Genomic DNA, 17,472 nt, shown 5'->3' with positions numbered 1-17,472 from the left:
AGCCCTGACAACTATGTGAGTAGGAGTCCAACAGATCAAGGTTGAAGGAAAAAGACAGAGAGCCTGACCCAAGAAATAGTGTTTTGATATCTTAAAGGAAGACTGTGAGGGGTTGGATCACAGAAAACCCCCTTGGGGCTGCCAACTGATGTGCCAAGACTACTACTGCCCCTGCCTTCCCTGCCAGCTTGGGACTCCAGAACCCTGCCTGATTGTGCCAGACACGCTTGCCGACTACAAACACAGACCCAGGTCTGAACCACGTCCCACAAACTGCAGGCTTAACTGAAAGCAGCTTAAGAAGTGTTCCTGTCTCTAAGGGTATGTCTACACTACGAAATTAGGTCGAATTTATAGAAGTCGGTTTTTTAGAAATCGGTTTTATATATTCGAGTGTGTGTCCCCCCACAGAAAATGCTCTAAGTGCATTAAGTGCATTAACTCGGCGGAGTGCTTCCACAGTACCGAGGCAAACGTCGACTTCCGGAGTGTTGCACTGTGGGTAGCTATCCTACAGTTCCCGCAGTCTCCGCTGCCCATTGGAATTCTGGGTTGAGATCCCAATGCCTGATGGGGTTAAAACATTGTCGCGGGTGGTTCTGGGTACATATTGTCAGGCCCCCGTTCCCTCCCTCCCTCCGTGAAAGCAGCAGCAGACAATCGTTTCGCGCCTTTTTTCTTGAGTTACCTGTGCAGACGCCATACCACGGCAAGCATGGAGCCCGCTCAGGTAACGGTCACGGTATGTCCCCTGGGTGCTAGCAGATGTGGTACTGCATTGCTACACAGCAGCATCAACCCATTGCCTTGTGGCAGCAGGCGGTACAGTAGGACTGGTAGCCGTCATCGTCATGTCCGAGATGCTCCTGGCCACATTGGCCAGGAGCGCCTGGGCAGACATGGGCGCAGGGACTAAATTTGGAGTGACTTGACCAGGTCATTCTCTTTAGTCCTGCAGTCAGTTCTATTGAACCATCTTATGGTGAGCAGGCAGGCGATATGGATTGCTAGCAGTCCTACTGAGCCATCTTCTGCCGAGCAGCCATGAGATGTGGATGGCTTGCAGTCCTTCTGCACCATCTGCTGCCAGCCAAAGATGTAAAAGATAGATGGAGTGGATCAAAACAAGAAATAGACCAGATTTGTTTTGTACTCATTTGCTTCCCTCCCTCCCCCATCTAGGGGACTCATTCCTCTAGGTCACACTGCAGTCACTCACAGAGAAGGTGCAGCGAGGTAAATCTAGCCATGTATCAATCAGAAGCCAGACCAACCTGCTTGTTCCAGTAAGAACAATTACTTAAGTGCACCATTTCTTATTGGAACTGTCCGTGAAGTCCTGCCTGAAATACTCATTGATGTAAAGCCACCCCCTTTGTTGATTTTAATTCCCTGTAAGCCAACCCTGTAAGCCATGTCGTCAGTCGCTCCTCCCTCCATTAGAGCAACAGCAGACAATTGTTCCGTGCCTTTTTTCTGTGTGGATGCCATGCCAAGGCAAGCATGGAGGCCGCTCAGCTCGCTTTGGCAATTAGGAGCACATTAAACACCACACGCATTATCCAGCAGTATATGCAGCACCAGAACCTGGCAGAGCGATTCCGGGCGAGGAGGCGACGTCAGCGCGGTCATGTGAGTGATCAGGACATGGACACAGATTTGTCTGAAAGCATGGGCCCTGCCAATGCATGCATCATGGTGCTAATGGGGCAGGTTCATGCTCTGGAAAGCCGATTCTGTGCAGGTCATAGTGGATGGCTTTGCTGCAATGGGATTTCCTAACTGTGGTGGGGCCATAGACGGAACCCATATCCTTATCTTGGCACCGGAGCACCAAGCCGCCGAGTACATAAACCGCAAGGGGTACTTTTCAGTAGTGTTGCAAGCTCTGGTGGATCACAAGGGACGTTTCACCAATATCAACGTGGGATGGCCAGGAAAGGCACATGACGCTCGCATCTTCAGGAACTCTGGTCTGTTTCAAAAGCTGCAGGAAGGGACTTTATTCCCAGACCAGAAAATAACTGTTGGGGATGTTTAAATGCCTATAGTTATCATTGGGGACCCAGGCCTACCCCTTAATGCCATGGCTCATGAAGCCGTACAAAGGCAGCCTGGACAGTAGTCAGGAGCTGTTCAACTACAGGCTGAGCAAGTGCAGAATGGTGGTAGAATGTGCATTTGGATGTTTAAAGGCACGCTGGCGCAGTTTACTGGCTCGCTTAGACCTCAGCGAAACCAATATTCCCACTGTTATTACTGCTTGCTATGTGCTCCACAATATCTGTGAGAGTAAGGGGGAGACGTTTATGGCGGGGTAGGAGGTTGAGGCAAATCGCCTGGCTGCTGGTTACACGCAGCCAGACACCAGGGCGGTTAGAAGAGCACAGGAGGGCACGGTACGCATCAGAGAAGCTTTGAAAACCAGTTTCATGACTGGCCAGGCTACGGTGTGAAAGTTCTGTTCGTTTCTCCTTGATGAAACTCCCCGCCCCTTGGTTCACTCTACTTCTCTGTAAGCTAACCACCCTCTCCTCCTCCCTTCGATCACTGCTTGCAGAGGCAATAAAGTCATTGTTGCTTCACATTCATGCATTCTTTATTCATTCATCATGCAAATAGGGGGATGACTACCAAGGTAGCCCAGGAGGGGTCGTGGAGGAGGGAAGGAAAATGCCACACAGCACTTTAAAAGTTTACAACTTTAAAATTTATTGAATGCCAGCCTTCTTTTTTTTGGGCAATCCTCTGTGGCGGAGTGGCTGGGGAGGCCCCCCCACCGCGTTCTTGGGCGTCTGGGTGTGGAGGCTATGGAACTTGGGGAGGAGGGCGGTTGGTTACACAGGGGCTGTAGTGGCAGTCTGTGCTCCAGCTGCCTTTGCTGCAGCTCAGCCATACACTGGAGCATACTGGTTTGATCCTCCAGCAGCCTCAGCATTGAATCCTGCCTCCTCTCATCACGCTGCCGCCACATTTGAGCTTCAGCCCTCTCTTCAGCCCGCCACCTCTCCTCCCGGTCATTTTGTGCTTTCCTGCACTCTGACATTATTTGCCTCCACGCATTCGTCTATGCTCTGTCAGTGTGGGAGGACAGCATGAGCTCAGAGAACATTTCATCACGAGTGCGTTTTTTTTTTCTTTCTAATTTTCACTAGCCTCTGGGAAGGAGAAGATCCTGTGATCATTGAAACACATGCAGCTGGTGGAGGGGAAAAAAAGGGACAGTGGTATTTAAAAAGACACATTTTATAAAACAGTGGCTACAGTCTTTCAGGGTAAAGCTTGCTGTTAACATTACATACGTAGCACATGTGCTTTCATTGCATTTTGCCTCCCCCCACTGCGTGGCTACCCCCTCAACCCTCCCCCCTCCCCGTGGCTAACAGCGGGGAACATTTCTGTTTAGCCACAGGCAAACAGCCCAGCAGGAATGGGCTCCTCTGAGTGTCCCCTGAAGAAAAGCACTCTATTTCAACCAGGTGACCATGAATGATATCTCACTCTCCTGAGGATAACACAGAGAGATAAAGAACGGATGTTGTTTGAATGCCAGCAAACATACACTGCAATGGTTTGTTGTACAATGATTCCCGAGTACGTGTTACTGGCCTGGAGTGGTAAAGTGTCCTACTATGGAGGACGCAATAAGGCTGCCCTCCCCAGAAACCTTTTGCAAAGGCTTTGGGAGTACATCCAGGAGAGCCGCGAATGCCAGGGCAAATTAATCCTTTCACATGCTTGCTTTTAAACCATGTATAGTATTTTAAAAGGTACACTCACCGGAGGTCCCTTCTCCGCCTGCCGGGTCCAGGAGGCAGCCTTGGGTGGGTTTGGGGGGTACTGGCTCCAGGTCCAGGGTGAGAAACAGTTCCTGGCTGTCGGGAAAACTGGTTTCTCCGCTTGCTTGCTGTGAGCTAGCTACAACCTCCTCCTCCTCCTCCTCATCATCATCTTCGTCCCCAAAATCTGCTTTCTTGTTGCCTCCATCTCCATTGAAGGAGTCAAACAACACGGCTGGGGTAGTCATGGTTGAACCCCCTAAAATGGCATGCAGCTCATCATAGAAGTGACATGTTTGGGGCTCTGACCCGGAGCGGCCGTTCGCCTCTCTGGTTTTCTGGTAGGCTTGCCTCAGCTCCTTAAGTTTCACGCGGCACTGCTTCGGGTCCCTGTTATGGCCTCTGTCCTTCATGCCCTGGGAGATTTTGACAAATGTTTTGGCATTTAGAAAACTGGAATGTAGTTCTGATAGCATGGATTCTCTCCCCATACAGCGATCAGATCCCGTACCTCCCGTTCAATCCATGCTGGAGCTCTTTTGCGATTCTGGGACTCCATCATGGTCACCTCTGCTGATGAGCTCTGCATGGTCACCTGCAGCTTGCCACGCTGGCCAAACAGGAAATGAGATTCAAAAGTTCGCGGTTCTTTTCCTGTCTACCTGGCCAGTGCATCTGAGTTGAGAGTGCTGTCCAGAGCGGTCACAATGGAGCACTCTGGGATAGCTCCCAGAGGCCAATACCGTCGAATTGTCTCCACAGTACCCGAAATTCGACCCGGCAAGGCCGATTTAAGCGCTAATCCACTTGTCAGGGGTGGAGTAAGGAAATCGATTTTAAGAGCCCTTTAAGTCGAAATAAAGGGCTTCATTGTGTGAACGGGTGGAGGTTTACATCGATTTAACGCTGCTAAATTCGACCTAAAGTCCTAGTGTAGACCAGGGCAAAGACTCAGATGCCCAACTCCCAGTGGGGTCCAAACCCCAAATAAATCAGTTTTACCCTGTGTAAAGCTTATACAGGGCAAACTCATAAATTGTTCGCCCTCTGTAACACTGATAGAGAGATATGCACAGCTGTTTGCCCACTCTTCCCCCAGGTATTAATAAATACTCTGGGTTAATTAATAAGTAAAAAGTGATTTTATTAAATAGAAAAAGGAGGATTTAAGTGGTTCTAAGTGATAAGACCTAACAAAGTAAATTACCAAACTAAATAAAATAAAACACGCAAGTCTATGCCTAATAGAGTAAGAAAGTGATCACAGATGAAACCTCACCCTCAGAGATGTTCCAGTAAGCTTCTTTCACAGACTGGCCTCCTCCTAGTCTGGGTCCGGCAATCACTCACACCCCCTGTAGTTACTGTCCTTTGTCCCAGTTTCTTTCAGGTATCCTTTGGGGTGGAGAGTTTATCTCTTGAGCCAGCTGAAGACAAAATGGAGGGGTCTCCAGGGGCTTAAATGGACTTTCTCTTGTGGGTGGAGACCCCCTCCTCTCTCCTATGCAGAGTCCAGCTCCAAGATGGAGTTTTGGAGTCACATGTCTGAGTCACATGTCCATGCATGACTCAGTTTTTACAGGCAGCAGTCATTGCCCACATGCTGTCTTGTATGTCTCCAGGAAGACTTCTTATGGGGATTGGAGTCTTCCAAGATCCATTGTTCATTAAGTGTTTCTTGACTGGGCACTTAATTTGCACATTCCTTTCTCAAGAAGCTGACCAAATGCTTTACTAAGGCTACTTAAAATCAAGCAAGTACACAGCCAGTATTCATAACTTCGAGTACATAAATGACACATGCATACAAATAGGATGAATATATTCAGTAGATCATAACCTTTACAGAGATTTGTTACATGGCATATGTAGCATAAAGCATATTTCAGTTATGTCATATATACATATTCCCATAAAGCATTATGGGATGCAGTGTCAAAGACATGTTGACATATGGTTTGTTAACATATGGCAGCACTTTGCTGCCAGAAGATTTGTAGCATGGACCTGGTTTGATGGGTTTGACGCAAGAAAGATTTGCCACCAATATATTAACACGAGGCTTCTATAAAAATCCCTCCTTCTGCCCCATGAGGAAGCCGTGCATATCAGGGTGAAAATGTTAGTAGAAGGTGTGGATCTGAGTGAGGGGCTGCATGATCTGTTTCAGTGGTTCTCAGCATTTCCAGACTACCGTACCCCTTTCGGGACTCTGATTTGTCTTACATATCCCAAATTTCTCCTCACTTAAAAGCTACTTGCTTATAAAATCAGACATAAAAATACAGATGTGTCACAGCACACTATTACTGAAAAATTGCTTACTTTCTCATTTTTACCATATAATAAATAAATTGATGGGAATATAAATATTGTACTTACATTTCTGTGTGATACTTGAGCCTGTTTTTCACTTATGAGCCTTGTCATTTTTGGAGGCAGTGAAGTGCCAGCAACAGTTATGTTTTTCTCCATATTGAGTCTGTTTCTACTCGTTTTGTCTTGATGGCATTATAGCAGAAAATAAGACTTCACAAAGATATGTTGATCCAAAAAATAATAGAACATCCAAAGCATGATTCCCAAGTTCAGTGAGCTCTTTCTGTTCTAAACACTAGGACTGGGTTAGTGTGGAGTCATTAACTTAATTTGCAGATCATGGTCTGAGGACAGCTCAAGGAGGTTTTCTTGCTGACTGGCAGAGATGTCACTGCTTCTAACATCTGACAAAAGGAATGGGTTTCCTCAGTCAAGTTGAGCTGAGTTGCGTTGAATGTTGGGGAAATATGACTTGAATTCAGATGTCAAGTGGGTCAAATGATCTACATATGAAGCTTCAGGTGCTTTTGTAGAAATAGTTGAAGCTCTTTTCATTTTAAGTTGACAAGTCTGGAACTCAGAAAACTTTCTTTCAGAAAATTCTGCTGACTTATCCACATGCACAAGGTATTTTGTCTTCCAATGTTGTTGCAAATGCACTGGCTTCATACTGTTGTTTGATAGAGTTTCTCCAAAAAGCTTGAGGTGGATCGCTATTTGTAAATGTGAATTCAAAAGCAATATATTCCTACTGCTGCTTCCAACTCCTCATTTTAAAAATCAAAACATTTTTACATCGCAATCATATGCGGGCCATGACAACTTCAACATCATTAACTTGCTTGCAGACATCCGTAAATGACACAAAATTCATGTCTAATACACTGCATATATGCACTTTCTGTTACTGTGTAATAAATAGAACAGTATCAACAAGTCATTGTCTGTATGAAATTTTAGTTTGTACTGACTTTGCTAGTGCTTTTTGATGTAGCCTGTTGTAAAACTAGGCAAATATCTAGATAAGTTGACATACTTCCTGGGAGACCTCTGTGTATTCCCAAGGGTATGTGTACCTCTGGTTGAGAACCATTGATCTAATTTGTATTAACATTTTTCAAAGTTATTTTCTCAAGTCATCACCGAGGAAAGAGATGATCAACTTTTATATTACAATGCACTAAGCTAAAAATGTCTCTTTTGTACCTGAAAAACAAATGGAGTCTGTTGATAGTATATTGCAGTGTTCCTAATCTGAAGAGACGGTTGGGATAAAACTTTTAAAGAGGGATATGCTTTCCTGGAAGTTGTGTATCTTTTCAGAATTTGCTCTCTGTTAGGAATGAGTTGGAATGAGTCAATATCCAAAGAGGGTGAACTCTGGCTCCCAGAAAGTCACCCCAAATCTTTAATAGGGCAGTAGAATGTTAGCAAGTGGCTCCTGGAAACTAGTTCTAGCACAGCAGTGATTTAGGTGCACAGTTCTTACTTACAGTAACAGTCTTAAGTTTGTGATGATGCTCTGAAATGAGCCTCACAGGGACCAATTGGCATAACAGCAGTAATAAACAAGATTTTATATATAACCGTAATGCCCAGAGGCACCTGTCAGGACCAGGACCCCCATTGGGATAGATCATATATTAAAACTTGGTCCTTGGTCCCCCCCTCCCAGTTTACAATTTGAAGCCCCCTGTTACACAGAGTGTGTGCAATTGTATGTTCAATGGAACTACGTAAATCTACCTTAGCCCTCAGTTTTGCAAAGAAGTGATTTATGAAGATTTGGGATAAAGGGATACAATTTGTGGGGGGAGCGGGTTTGTATATCTATATCTAATCGAGTCTCTGGTGCTGAGGGAGGACAAAGTAAATACCTGATAGGTGCCCAACCTATTCTTAAAAACCTCCAATGGTGGAGATTCCACAACCTACTTTGGAAGACTATTCCAGAGTTTAACTACCCTTATAGTTAGTTCTTTCAATCTCCCTGGCTGCGGATGAAGCCTGTTACTTTTTGTCCTGTTTCAGTGGACATGGAGAACAATTGATCACTGCCATCTTTATAACAGCCTTTTCATGTAGCTCAAGATTGTTATCAGGTCCCGGTCAGTCACCTTTTCTCAAGGCTAACATGCCCAGTTCTTTTTAACCTTTCCTCACAGTTGAGGTTTTCTAAACCTTTTATAAGTTTTGTTGCTCTCTTCCGGATTCTCTTCAGTTTGACCACGTTATTCTTAAAATATGACACCCTGAATTGAACAAAGTACTCAGCTGAGGCTTCACTGCTGAGTAGAGTAGACAGTTACTTCCCATGTGTTACATACAACACTCCTGTTAATACACCCCAGAATCGTAGCGCCCCCCCCCTTTTTTTGCAACTTCCTCATATTGTTGACTCGTGTTCAATTTGTGATCCGCTATAATGCTCTGATTCTTTTCAGCAGTACCACCACCTAGCCAGTTGTTCCCCATTTTGTAAATTGTGTATTTGATTTTTCCTTCCTAAGTGAAATACTTTGCACTTGCCTTTGGAGAACTGGTCTGAAGTCATTAAGATGAAGTTCAGTAATTTGTCAAGGTTGTTTCGAATTCTAACCCTGCCCTTCAAGGTGCTAGTAACTCCGCTCAGCTTGGTATCATCTTCAAATTTTATAATCACACTCTCCACTCCGTTATACATTATTTATGAATATATTGAATAGTACCAGACCCAGGACTGACCCCTGCAGAACCCCACTAGATGGAACCTATTTGTTTGACAGTGAACCATTGATAACTGCTCTTTGAATACGGTCTTTCAACCAGTTGTACACCCACCCACATTTCCCTAGGTTGCTTATGAGAATGTCATATGGGACTGTGTCAAAAGCCTTATTCAAATCAATAGATATTATGTCTACTTCTCTCTCCTCCTGCTCTGCCGCTCTTCTCCCCTCCCCCCCGCTCAGTAATCCTGTCAAAGAAGGAAATTAGGTTGGTTTGGCATGATTTGTTCTTGACAATTTGTTTAGTATCTAGTCACCATTAACCTTTTCAGCGAAGATGGAAACAAAATAGGCATTAAACTCCTCAGACTCTGTAATGTCAACTGTTACTAGCTCTCCTTCCCCATTAAGTAGAGCACCTACACTTTCCTTCATCTTTCTCTTGTTCCTAGTGTATTTATAGAACCCTTTCTTAATGCCTTATACATCTGGTGCCATTTTGCACTGTAGCCTTTCTGATTTTATCCCTACATGCTCGTGTTATTCTTTTGTACTCCTCCTTAGCAATATATCTGTGTTTCCACTTTTAGGATTCCTTTATTTAATTTCAGATCATTAAAGAGCTCCAGATGGAGTCATAATGGCCTCTTACTGTTTCTGTCTTTCCTTTGTGTCTGAATAGTTGGCAGTTGTGGATTTCATGTTGTCTCTTTGAGAAACTTGACGGCTCTCTTGAACTTCCTTTTCCCTTAGATTTTCTTCCCATGGGACCTTACCAGTTCTCTGAGTTGGTTAAAGCTTGCTTTTTTTAATGTTCATTGTCCTTATTCTGTTGCTTACTCTTTCCTTTCCATAGAACCACGAAATCTATTATTTCATGATCACTTTCACTCAAATTGCCTTCCACCTTCAGGTTTGCAATCAATTCCTCCATATTGGTCAGAATCAAGTTTAAAATGGCTGTCCCCCTGGTTACTTCATCCACTTTCTGAAACAAAAACTTGTCCCCCTGTACTTTCCAAGAACTTATTGGACACCATTTCCCTATATTTGTCACTCAACTGCAGGGCACTTCGTTGATATCCACCTTGGTTTCTTTGTTTTCGTCTTTTAGACCGACATTTATTCATCCACTCTAGTCACAATCCCATTTTTATACACTGTTCCATGTCTCTCCAGCATTCATTTCTTTTTTTCACCAGAGATCTGATGTTTTTGCACATGGCTTCTTCATATTGTTCCCTGATATTAGGCTCTTTTAGCTTGTCCACGTCATAGATCTTTGTTCTCTACACTCTTGTCATTTCAGCCTCCTTAATGCCAGCACTAACAATTAGATCTGATCGCCAGTATCTAAGGAGTCTTAGTTGAACACTTGGTGAATATTGGACTATAGAAACTGAATGAAGAATGACAAGGTTTCAGAGTAGCTGTCGTGTTAGTCTGTATTCGCAAAAAGAAAAGGAGTACTAGTGGCATCTTAGGGACTAAGGTGCCACTAGTACTAACCAATTTATTTGAGCATAAGCTTTCATGAGCTACACATGGTTAGTCTCTAAGGTGCCACTAGTGCTCCTTTTCTGTTTGTGAATGAAGAATGGAAAAATAAACAAAAACATGCCGGCTTAGTCATCACCTAGACAAACAAGGGCTGCGTTTTCCTCTCTCAAATTGAGTTGGGGGTGAAAAATGTGATCAAAACAAACAGTACATGGAATAGGGAATTACAAGGAAGTTATACAGGTAATTTAAAGACGATATATGTTGGGGTGGTAGAAGATGTTAATGCAAAAGTATGATTAGATGGGATATTGGCCTGGAGCAATAGACATATTTGGGCGCTGGGAAGAAAACTAAAAAGGAGAGAGGCTACTACATTTCTGCCTGAGACACAACCTGGTTATAACAAACACGCTATTTCAACACAGTTGCAGAGGAACTGGACTTGGATATCATTTGATAGGCAAACAAAGAACATGGTAAACTGGGTACTTGTGAATTGCAAATGAAAATTGTGGTGGTGGTTGTGCAGATGATTCGTGGCTGTTGTTAGAGCAGATACATATGTAGATTTACATTTTTTATCTTGCTCATCTATTAATTCTGCCCATCCACCACTCTTTTTTTAAATAAATGTCCTCTATCTTGCCTCTTAATCCCCATCCTAGACCTTGGACTTAATGTGTAGGGTTGCATCATAAGGGGACAAATACCTTTGATAACTCTAAGAATCTCTGGCATTTCTAATGTAATCTAGCTTTGGGATATTGGGGCAGGACCCTCATGGCCTTTTATGCCAGCTCTCTGGAGTTGGGTGGGGACCTGGCTTAACTTTGGAGCCCTTCTGATGTGGGGGTTGGGGAGAACAGCAATGAAGTATTGTATGGAAAAAATAATAATGCAATATGAATCCTGAGGCTTTACTCTTGAGAAAGTCAGTACATTCAGTACGCTCATGCACGTGGGAATGACAATGTGGCTTGTGTTATGTGACCACACAATGTTTTACTGTGTCTAGTAATACAGAATGTTACGGGCATCTCTGGTTATGAAAAGTGCAGTTCTTTACTATTGCAAGCGTAGAATGATCTAGTCATGAAAGACCCTATTGTTAATGCTCAAGGGAAGTGTTAAAATTCCCCACCACAATGTTAACTTTGGAATCTGACTTCACTGTGGTGAAATTCTGACTTACTACCAAATAAGATTTCTTTGCTTATAATCTCTTTTTTGAAAAAAAAAAAAAAAGATAATAGTGTAATTTATTTTTAAATCAGAGTTACGGGGAAGCTCACTTTGTTCTGCTCCTGTAACAACATTGCCAGGTGGAATGTTATCTTCTGTCGAGCAGAGTTCTTGCTCATTATGGTATCAAGTTCCCATAATCATTTTCCAGTACCTGTGATTGTCATTAACTATTTATCTTACCAACTAGTATCTATATGACAGCATATACATAAATGCATTCTGAGAACTATAGCTGGAGTGTTAGAAAGCTATAGTTCAGATTACTTAGTGGTTCCTATTCTGTGTGTTCAGTTACTTAAAACATTCCAAAGCTTTTACCTTCTTGGTCGATATTTTCCAGGTTTGATCTCAGCCCAACAATGAATTTTTTAATTTTTGGAATGTTTAAGTAAAAATAGTTCATCACTTTTTAAGTAGGAGAATGAGGAGTGAAGTAGCATACGTTTTCTTCCATTATTTATGCTGGATGTATATGGACAAGATGCTGCATGTGTATACAAAGCTGTAGGGGGGGAAATATGAAATAGTAGGGTCATAATTGATTACTGTAGGGACTTAGGTTTGCACAAGAGTCTAGGGTTATAGTTGTATACACAATCTTAATTTTGTCACTTTCTGATTTTTGAGTACTTAGCTGTGCAACTTCAGTGTTTTCTTAACTTAAACTTTGATGAAATAAATATATTCTCATCAGAAGCAAGCTCCCCACAGACCATGACACGCCAACTCAAAGTGGCACCAGACACTGCCATAACAACAGATACAGAACCATATCCCCGCTGTTAGCGATCAGTACTTTTCACAACATACTTTTCAAGATCCCAGTATCCTACACATGCCTATCCCAACATGTGGTGTATCTCATCCAGTGCATCGAATGTCCCAACAACTGTGTGGGTGAAACAAGACCATCACTATGCTCTCGAACACACTCTCAGAAAATTGATAAAAGTCAAAAGCACCCTATCGCCTGTGGGCAAACACTTTTTGCAAACCAGTCACATATATGACCCATTGATCCTCATCATCGAAGGAAGCTTGCACAACACACACAAATGAGCTGGGGAGCGTAAGTTCATAACACTGCTTAACTGTATAGTCCATTGGTTCGACGATGATGTTTTCATGCAATCTTTCTGTGGATTCTGGAGTGACTCTGAAGTCCAAAGTGTGACACGCATGCTCGTGAGCAGATTGGCAGACAAAGTCATTGGTGAGCGTCTTGGTGGCTATAGCAGTAGTATGATGCTTTTCCCTTGCAGCTAACAATCCATTATTTCTGTCCTCTTCAAAGGCTTGAAAAGCTCTGAGTATTGTGTGCTCCCATGCTCATCTATTTAACTCAACCTTCTCAAGATTATTCGGTTTATTGCACCAAAGCATATGCTGTTATTGATGCTGTCCTTGTAGTGCTGTCTGGCGTGGCCTTGATTCTGGTGTCCTTGTGCCATTCTCCAAAGAAAATGTTTCTAGGGAGTTGATACTCAGGCATCCTAGTGACATGTCCAACCCAGTGTAGTTGGCCTTTAGTCAGCATGGCCTCAATGCTTACGGCATTTGACTTTTGGAGAACCTAGAGGCTGGTAATTTTGTCCTGCCAGCGGATCCTCATTATGGCGCGGAGAGACCACATATGGAAGGCCTCTAGCTGTTTGATATGCCATTTGTATGGTGTCCAGGTCTTACAGCGATAGAGGAGAGATGTGAGCACAAAATTAATTATAAAATTTTATTTTTGTTGAGAGGGTTATGTTGTGGGATTTCAAGTCTTTGTTACGTAACTTTCCTCATGACTGACAAACTTTCTGTATCCTATTCGTGATCTCTTTGTCAACAGATCTATCATGGGAGACGTTGCTGCTGAGATAGGTAAAAGTGTCAACTTGCTTTAGTTAGATTCCACTAATGGAGGTGCTCGGGGATATGGCAGAGAGCAGTGAAGATGATTGGTGCAACACCACAGTTTTCTCCAGGCTGATTGTGAGGCCAAACAATTTTGATGTTTCAGCGAAGTGATCTACGATGCACTGGAGATCTCCCTCTGTGTGTGCTAGGAGGGCACAATCGTCCACAAAGAGCGCTTCTCTTAGTCGTAGTTCTGTTAGTTTTGGTTTTAGCCTTGTAATATTGAAGACTGAGCTGTTGTGTCTGTATCTGATGTATATGCCTCTGTTGAGCCAATGTGTACCATGATTGAGAATTTGGGTGAAGAAGAGGTTGAACAGTACAGGGGCAAGGACACAGCCTTGTTTGACTCCATTTGAAATGGGAAAGGAGTCAGTGAGATCTCCATTAAAAGTACCTAATCTTGCATCGCCTCATGAAATATACGAATGATCTTTACCAGTTTTGGTGGGCAACCAAGTTTGTTGAGGATCACCCATAATCCTTCTCTATTGACTGTATCAAAGGCTTTTGTCAGATCGATGAAAACACTGAACAGGTTCAAGTTGTGTTCGATACATTTTTCTTGTATTTGCCTGATACTGAAAGTCATGTCTGTGGTGCTCCAACTAGGTCTGAATCCACACTAAGTCTCAGGTAGTTTGGCTTCTGAGACAGATGAAATCCGTCGGTTCAGGAGGACATGAGAAAAGATTTTTCCAGCAACAGATAGGAGAGAGAGCCCACGGTAGTTACCACAGACCATTTTTTTTTCCACTGCATGCATCCGATGAAGTGAGCTGTAGCTCACAAAAGCTTATGCTCAAATAAATTTGTTAGTCTCTAAGGTGCCACAAGTCCTCCTGTTCTTTTTACAGACCATTTTGCTGCCTTTATTTTTAAATATCGGAATAATTTTGGCATCTTTGAAGTCTTGTGGCATTTCTTCGCTGTCCCAGATGTCAGTAAGGGTCGTCTTGAGTGTTACCACCACTTTTGGACCCGCAGATTTATATATTTCTGCTGGTAGTCCGCCTCTGCCCGAGGACTTCCCTGAGCTCATCAAACTGGTTGCCTTTTCTATTTTTTCAGGTGAGAGTAGTGAGTCAATGTGGTGCTGAATAGGCTTTTGAGGTATCTGTTTAATAACACTTCTTTCAATTGAGGATGGTCTGTTCAGTAGTAGGCTGAAATGTTCAACCCACCCCGTTCCATGCCATGTTTGTATTTGGTGACTGTCCTGCCATTAGCAATCATGAGCGAACCTGTGCCCACCTTTGAACGTACATAGACTAGCTTCAAGGAATCAAAGAACTTATTTGCTTCATTTGTTTCTGCATACATATGAGCGTCTTCTGCTACCTTCTCCCACCATTTATCTTGTATCAAGAGTAGTTGTCTTTGTGTCTTGCTTTGCAGGTGTTTAAATCTCTTTCTGAGGTGGACTGAATATAATTTTGCCAGATTTGGAAAACCTCAATTTTTTTCTTTCAAGAGTAGAATCATAGAACGGGAGGGGACCTCGAGAGGTCATCTAGTCCAGTCCCCTGCACTCATGGCAGGACTAAGGATTATCTAGATCATCCCTGACAGGTGTTTGTCTAACCTCTTAAAAATCTCCAGTGAGATTCCACAATCTCCATAAGCAGTTTATTCCACTGCTTAACCACCCTGACAGGAAGTTTTTCCTAATGTCCAACCTAAACCTCCTTTGCAGCAATTTAAGCCCATTGCTTCTTGTCCTGTCCTTGGAGGTTAAGAAAAACAATTTTTCTTCCTCCTCTTTGTAACAACCTTTTACATATTACCCCATTTCTCTTTTCCAGATTAAACAAACCCAATTTTTTCAATCTTCCCTCATAGGTCATGTTTTCTAGACCTTTAATCATTTTTGTTGCTCTTCTCTGGACTTTCTCCCATTTGTCCACATCCTTCCTGAAATCTGGCGCCCAGAACAGAACACAGTACTCCAGTTGAGGCTTAATCGGAGCAGAGTAGAGTGGAAGAATTACTTCTTGTGTCTTGCTTATAACACTCCTGCTAGTACTGTGATTTCCTCCTCATTTTCATCATCCAATGACTTATTACCACAATCTATAACCCACTAACCTACCTTTGTCCTATGACTGTAGAGGTATTAATTGTTCACTTCATCTTAAATGTTCTGCCTGCAACATGTGTTTATCTCAGGGGTAGTCAGTAGGTGGACCGCAAGCCAAATCCAGGCCGTCAGATGCTTTTGAATGGACCCCAAAATCTTTTTATTTACTTACCATTTTTTTTTAAATTTTCTTTGGAGTATGGACCATGACTATACCTTGACCAAGAAATTTGGACCTTAACCCAACCCCCCCCCCCCCCAAAAAAAAAACTACCCCGTTTTATCCCTTTTGTTAAATAATCTGACCTGAAGAAGAGCTCTGTGTAGCTCGAAAACTTGTCTTTCGCCAACAGAAATTGGTTTTATCAAAGATGTTATCCGATCCACCTCGTATGTCTCATGCTTTTTAAAGCTCTGGACCACAACCTGCTGTATTTAAAACTTTCTGAGAGTCGTATAATTTATTAATTTCAGAAATTGGTAATATTCTACCTCTGCTATTGTATGTCATTTGATATATACCATTAGCTTTAACATCTTATAAACAGCTGAGCAGCATCCAATTGTAACATTAGAGATTTCTGTTGCTGTAGTGCTTATCTGCAGCAAAGGTTTCAAGTTCTGCAGAAGATACATAGGCTTTGTACAATACTTATCTTTTTTTATATAGCTAGTGCATCCTGATCCAGAACGGATGCCCAGAGAACCATAACTTATTTCTGAAAAACAGAATATGATGGTGTTTTCAACTTCATGTGTTATCTCATAAGAACAATATAGTAACTTCAACAGTTTTTAATTCTGGGAAAGTGCCAGTAAAAAATGTTCTCCAGACATGTTGTGGATACTGTAGACTTAAAAATTATAGTCATGCTGCTTTGACAGAAGCCAAAATAATTACTTGACTTCCTGATTATACAGGATTGCTATTCTTAATTGTATAGTGTTTGGCTATGATTCCTAGATATGATTAGAGAATGTAGTAAAGTGTAAATCTGTAAATTATTTTGGAAGAATTTTTGTTTAGTCTGCTCTAGGGTTGTTTCCATATAATTTCTCCCTTCTCCTTCCCTCATCCCTTGTTAGATGAGTGTGGTTCTGGTATTAGTGAGTGTCTCTGCCTAGCTTTCACTATTTAGATTTAAACTTAACTGTCACCATAACAATTAGAGTGCTGTTGCCATTCATGGTATCACATGCACAAGAATAAGACCAGTCAAAGTTGTTAATCCAGAGAGAGGTCTGACTTTTCATACTGTAGCTGCTCATATATTCATTATTTTTCAGGAATTGATAGTAGATACAATGAAGGCTGTAGGGAGCTGGCCAACTACCTTCTCTTTGGTTTGTATAACCAGAATAACAATGACTTTGAGAAAACGGGGTTTCCTGAAGAAGTTCTTGATGGTGAGTAATATAATGTTAAACATTGTATTTGCATACTTGCTTGTCAATGTCTCGGGCCCTGCCAAACTCATGGCTATGAAAAATGCGTCATGGACTGTGAAATCCCCCCCTGTGCTTTTACCCTAGAGTATACAGAATTCAAAGGAGAGACCAATTTCTCAAACTGGAGGCCCTGGCCCAAAAGGGAGTTGTGGGTGTGTGTGGGGGGGTCATAGGGTTGTTTTAGGGTGGTTACAGTATTGCCACCATTACTTCTGCGCTGACTTCCGAGCTGGGCGGCTGGAGAGCGGCGGCTGCTGACCCGGGGCCCAGCTCTGCAGGCAGCAGCGCAGAAGGAAGGGTGGCAAGACCATAGCCTTCAGAGTTGGACGCCAGGCCAGCAGCCGCTGCTCTGCAGTTCCCCGGCTCTCTAGGCAGTGCCATTGCCAGCAGCCACGCAGAAGTAAGGGTAGCAGTACCGCAGTCCACTCCCCCGTACAATAACCTTGCGACCCTCCCTCCCAACTCCTTTTTGGGTCAGGACCCC

At 43.0% G+C, this 17,472-nt stretch overlaps 1 protein-coding gene across 2 annotated transcripts in view; it reads left to right on the top strand.

Moving 5' to 3' along the window:
* The window catches only part of DNAAF9 (dynein axonemal assembly factor 9), a 136,828-nt gene that overhangs the window by 20,487 nt on the left and 98,869 nt on the right, over nucleotides 1-17,472 (top strand). For both annotated transcript variants that reach the window (XM_077816038.1, XM_077816037.1), the window contains exon 3: nucleotides 16,827-16,946. In XM_077816038.1, the coding sequence (XP_077672164.1) occupies nucleotides 16,827-16,946 (120 nt within the window). The remainder of the gene's footprint in view (nucleotides 1-16,826; nucleotides 16,947-17,472) is intronic.

This window comes from Eretmochelys imbricata, chromosome 4 (genome assembly GCF_965152235.1).
Source record: "Eretmochelys imbricata isolate rEreImb1 chromosome 4, rEreImb1.hap1, whole genome shotgun sequence".
Classification (NCBI taxonomy): domain Eukaryota; kingdom Metazoa; phylum Chordata; order Testudines; family Cheloniidae; genus Eretmochelys; species Eretmochelys imbricata.
The sequence above is the reverse complement of the archived record's forward strand: the minus strand, read 5'-3'. Positions and strand labels throughout refer to the sequence as shown.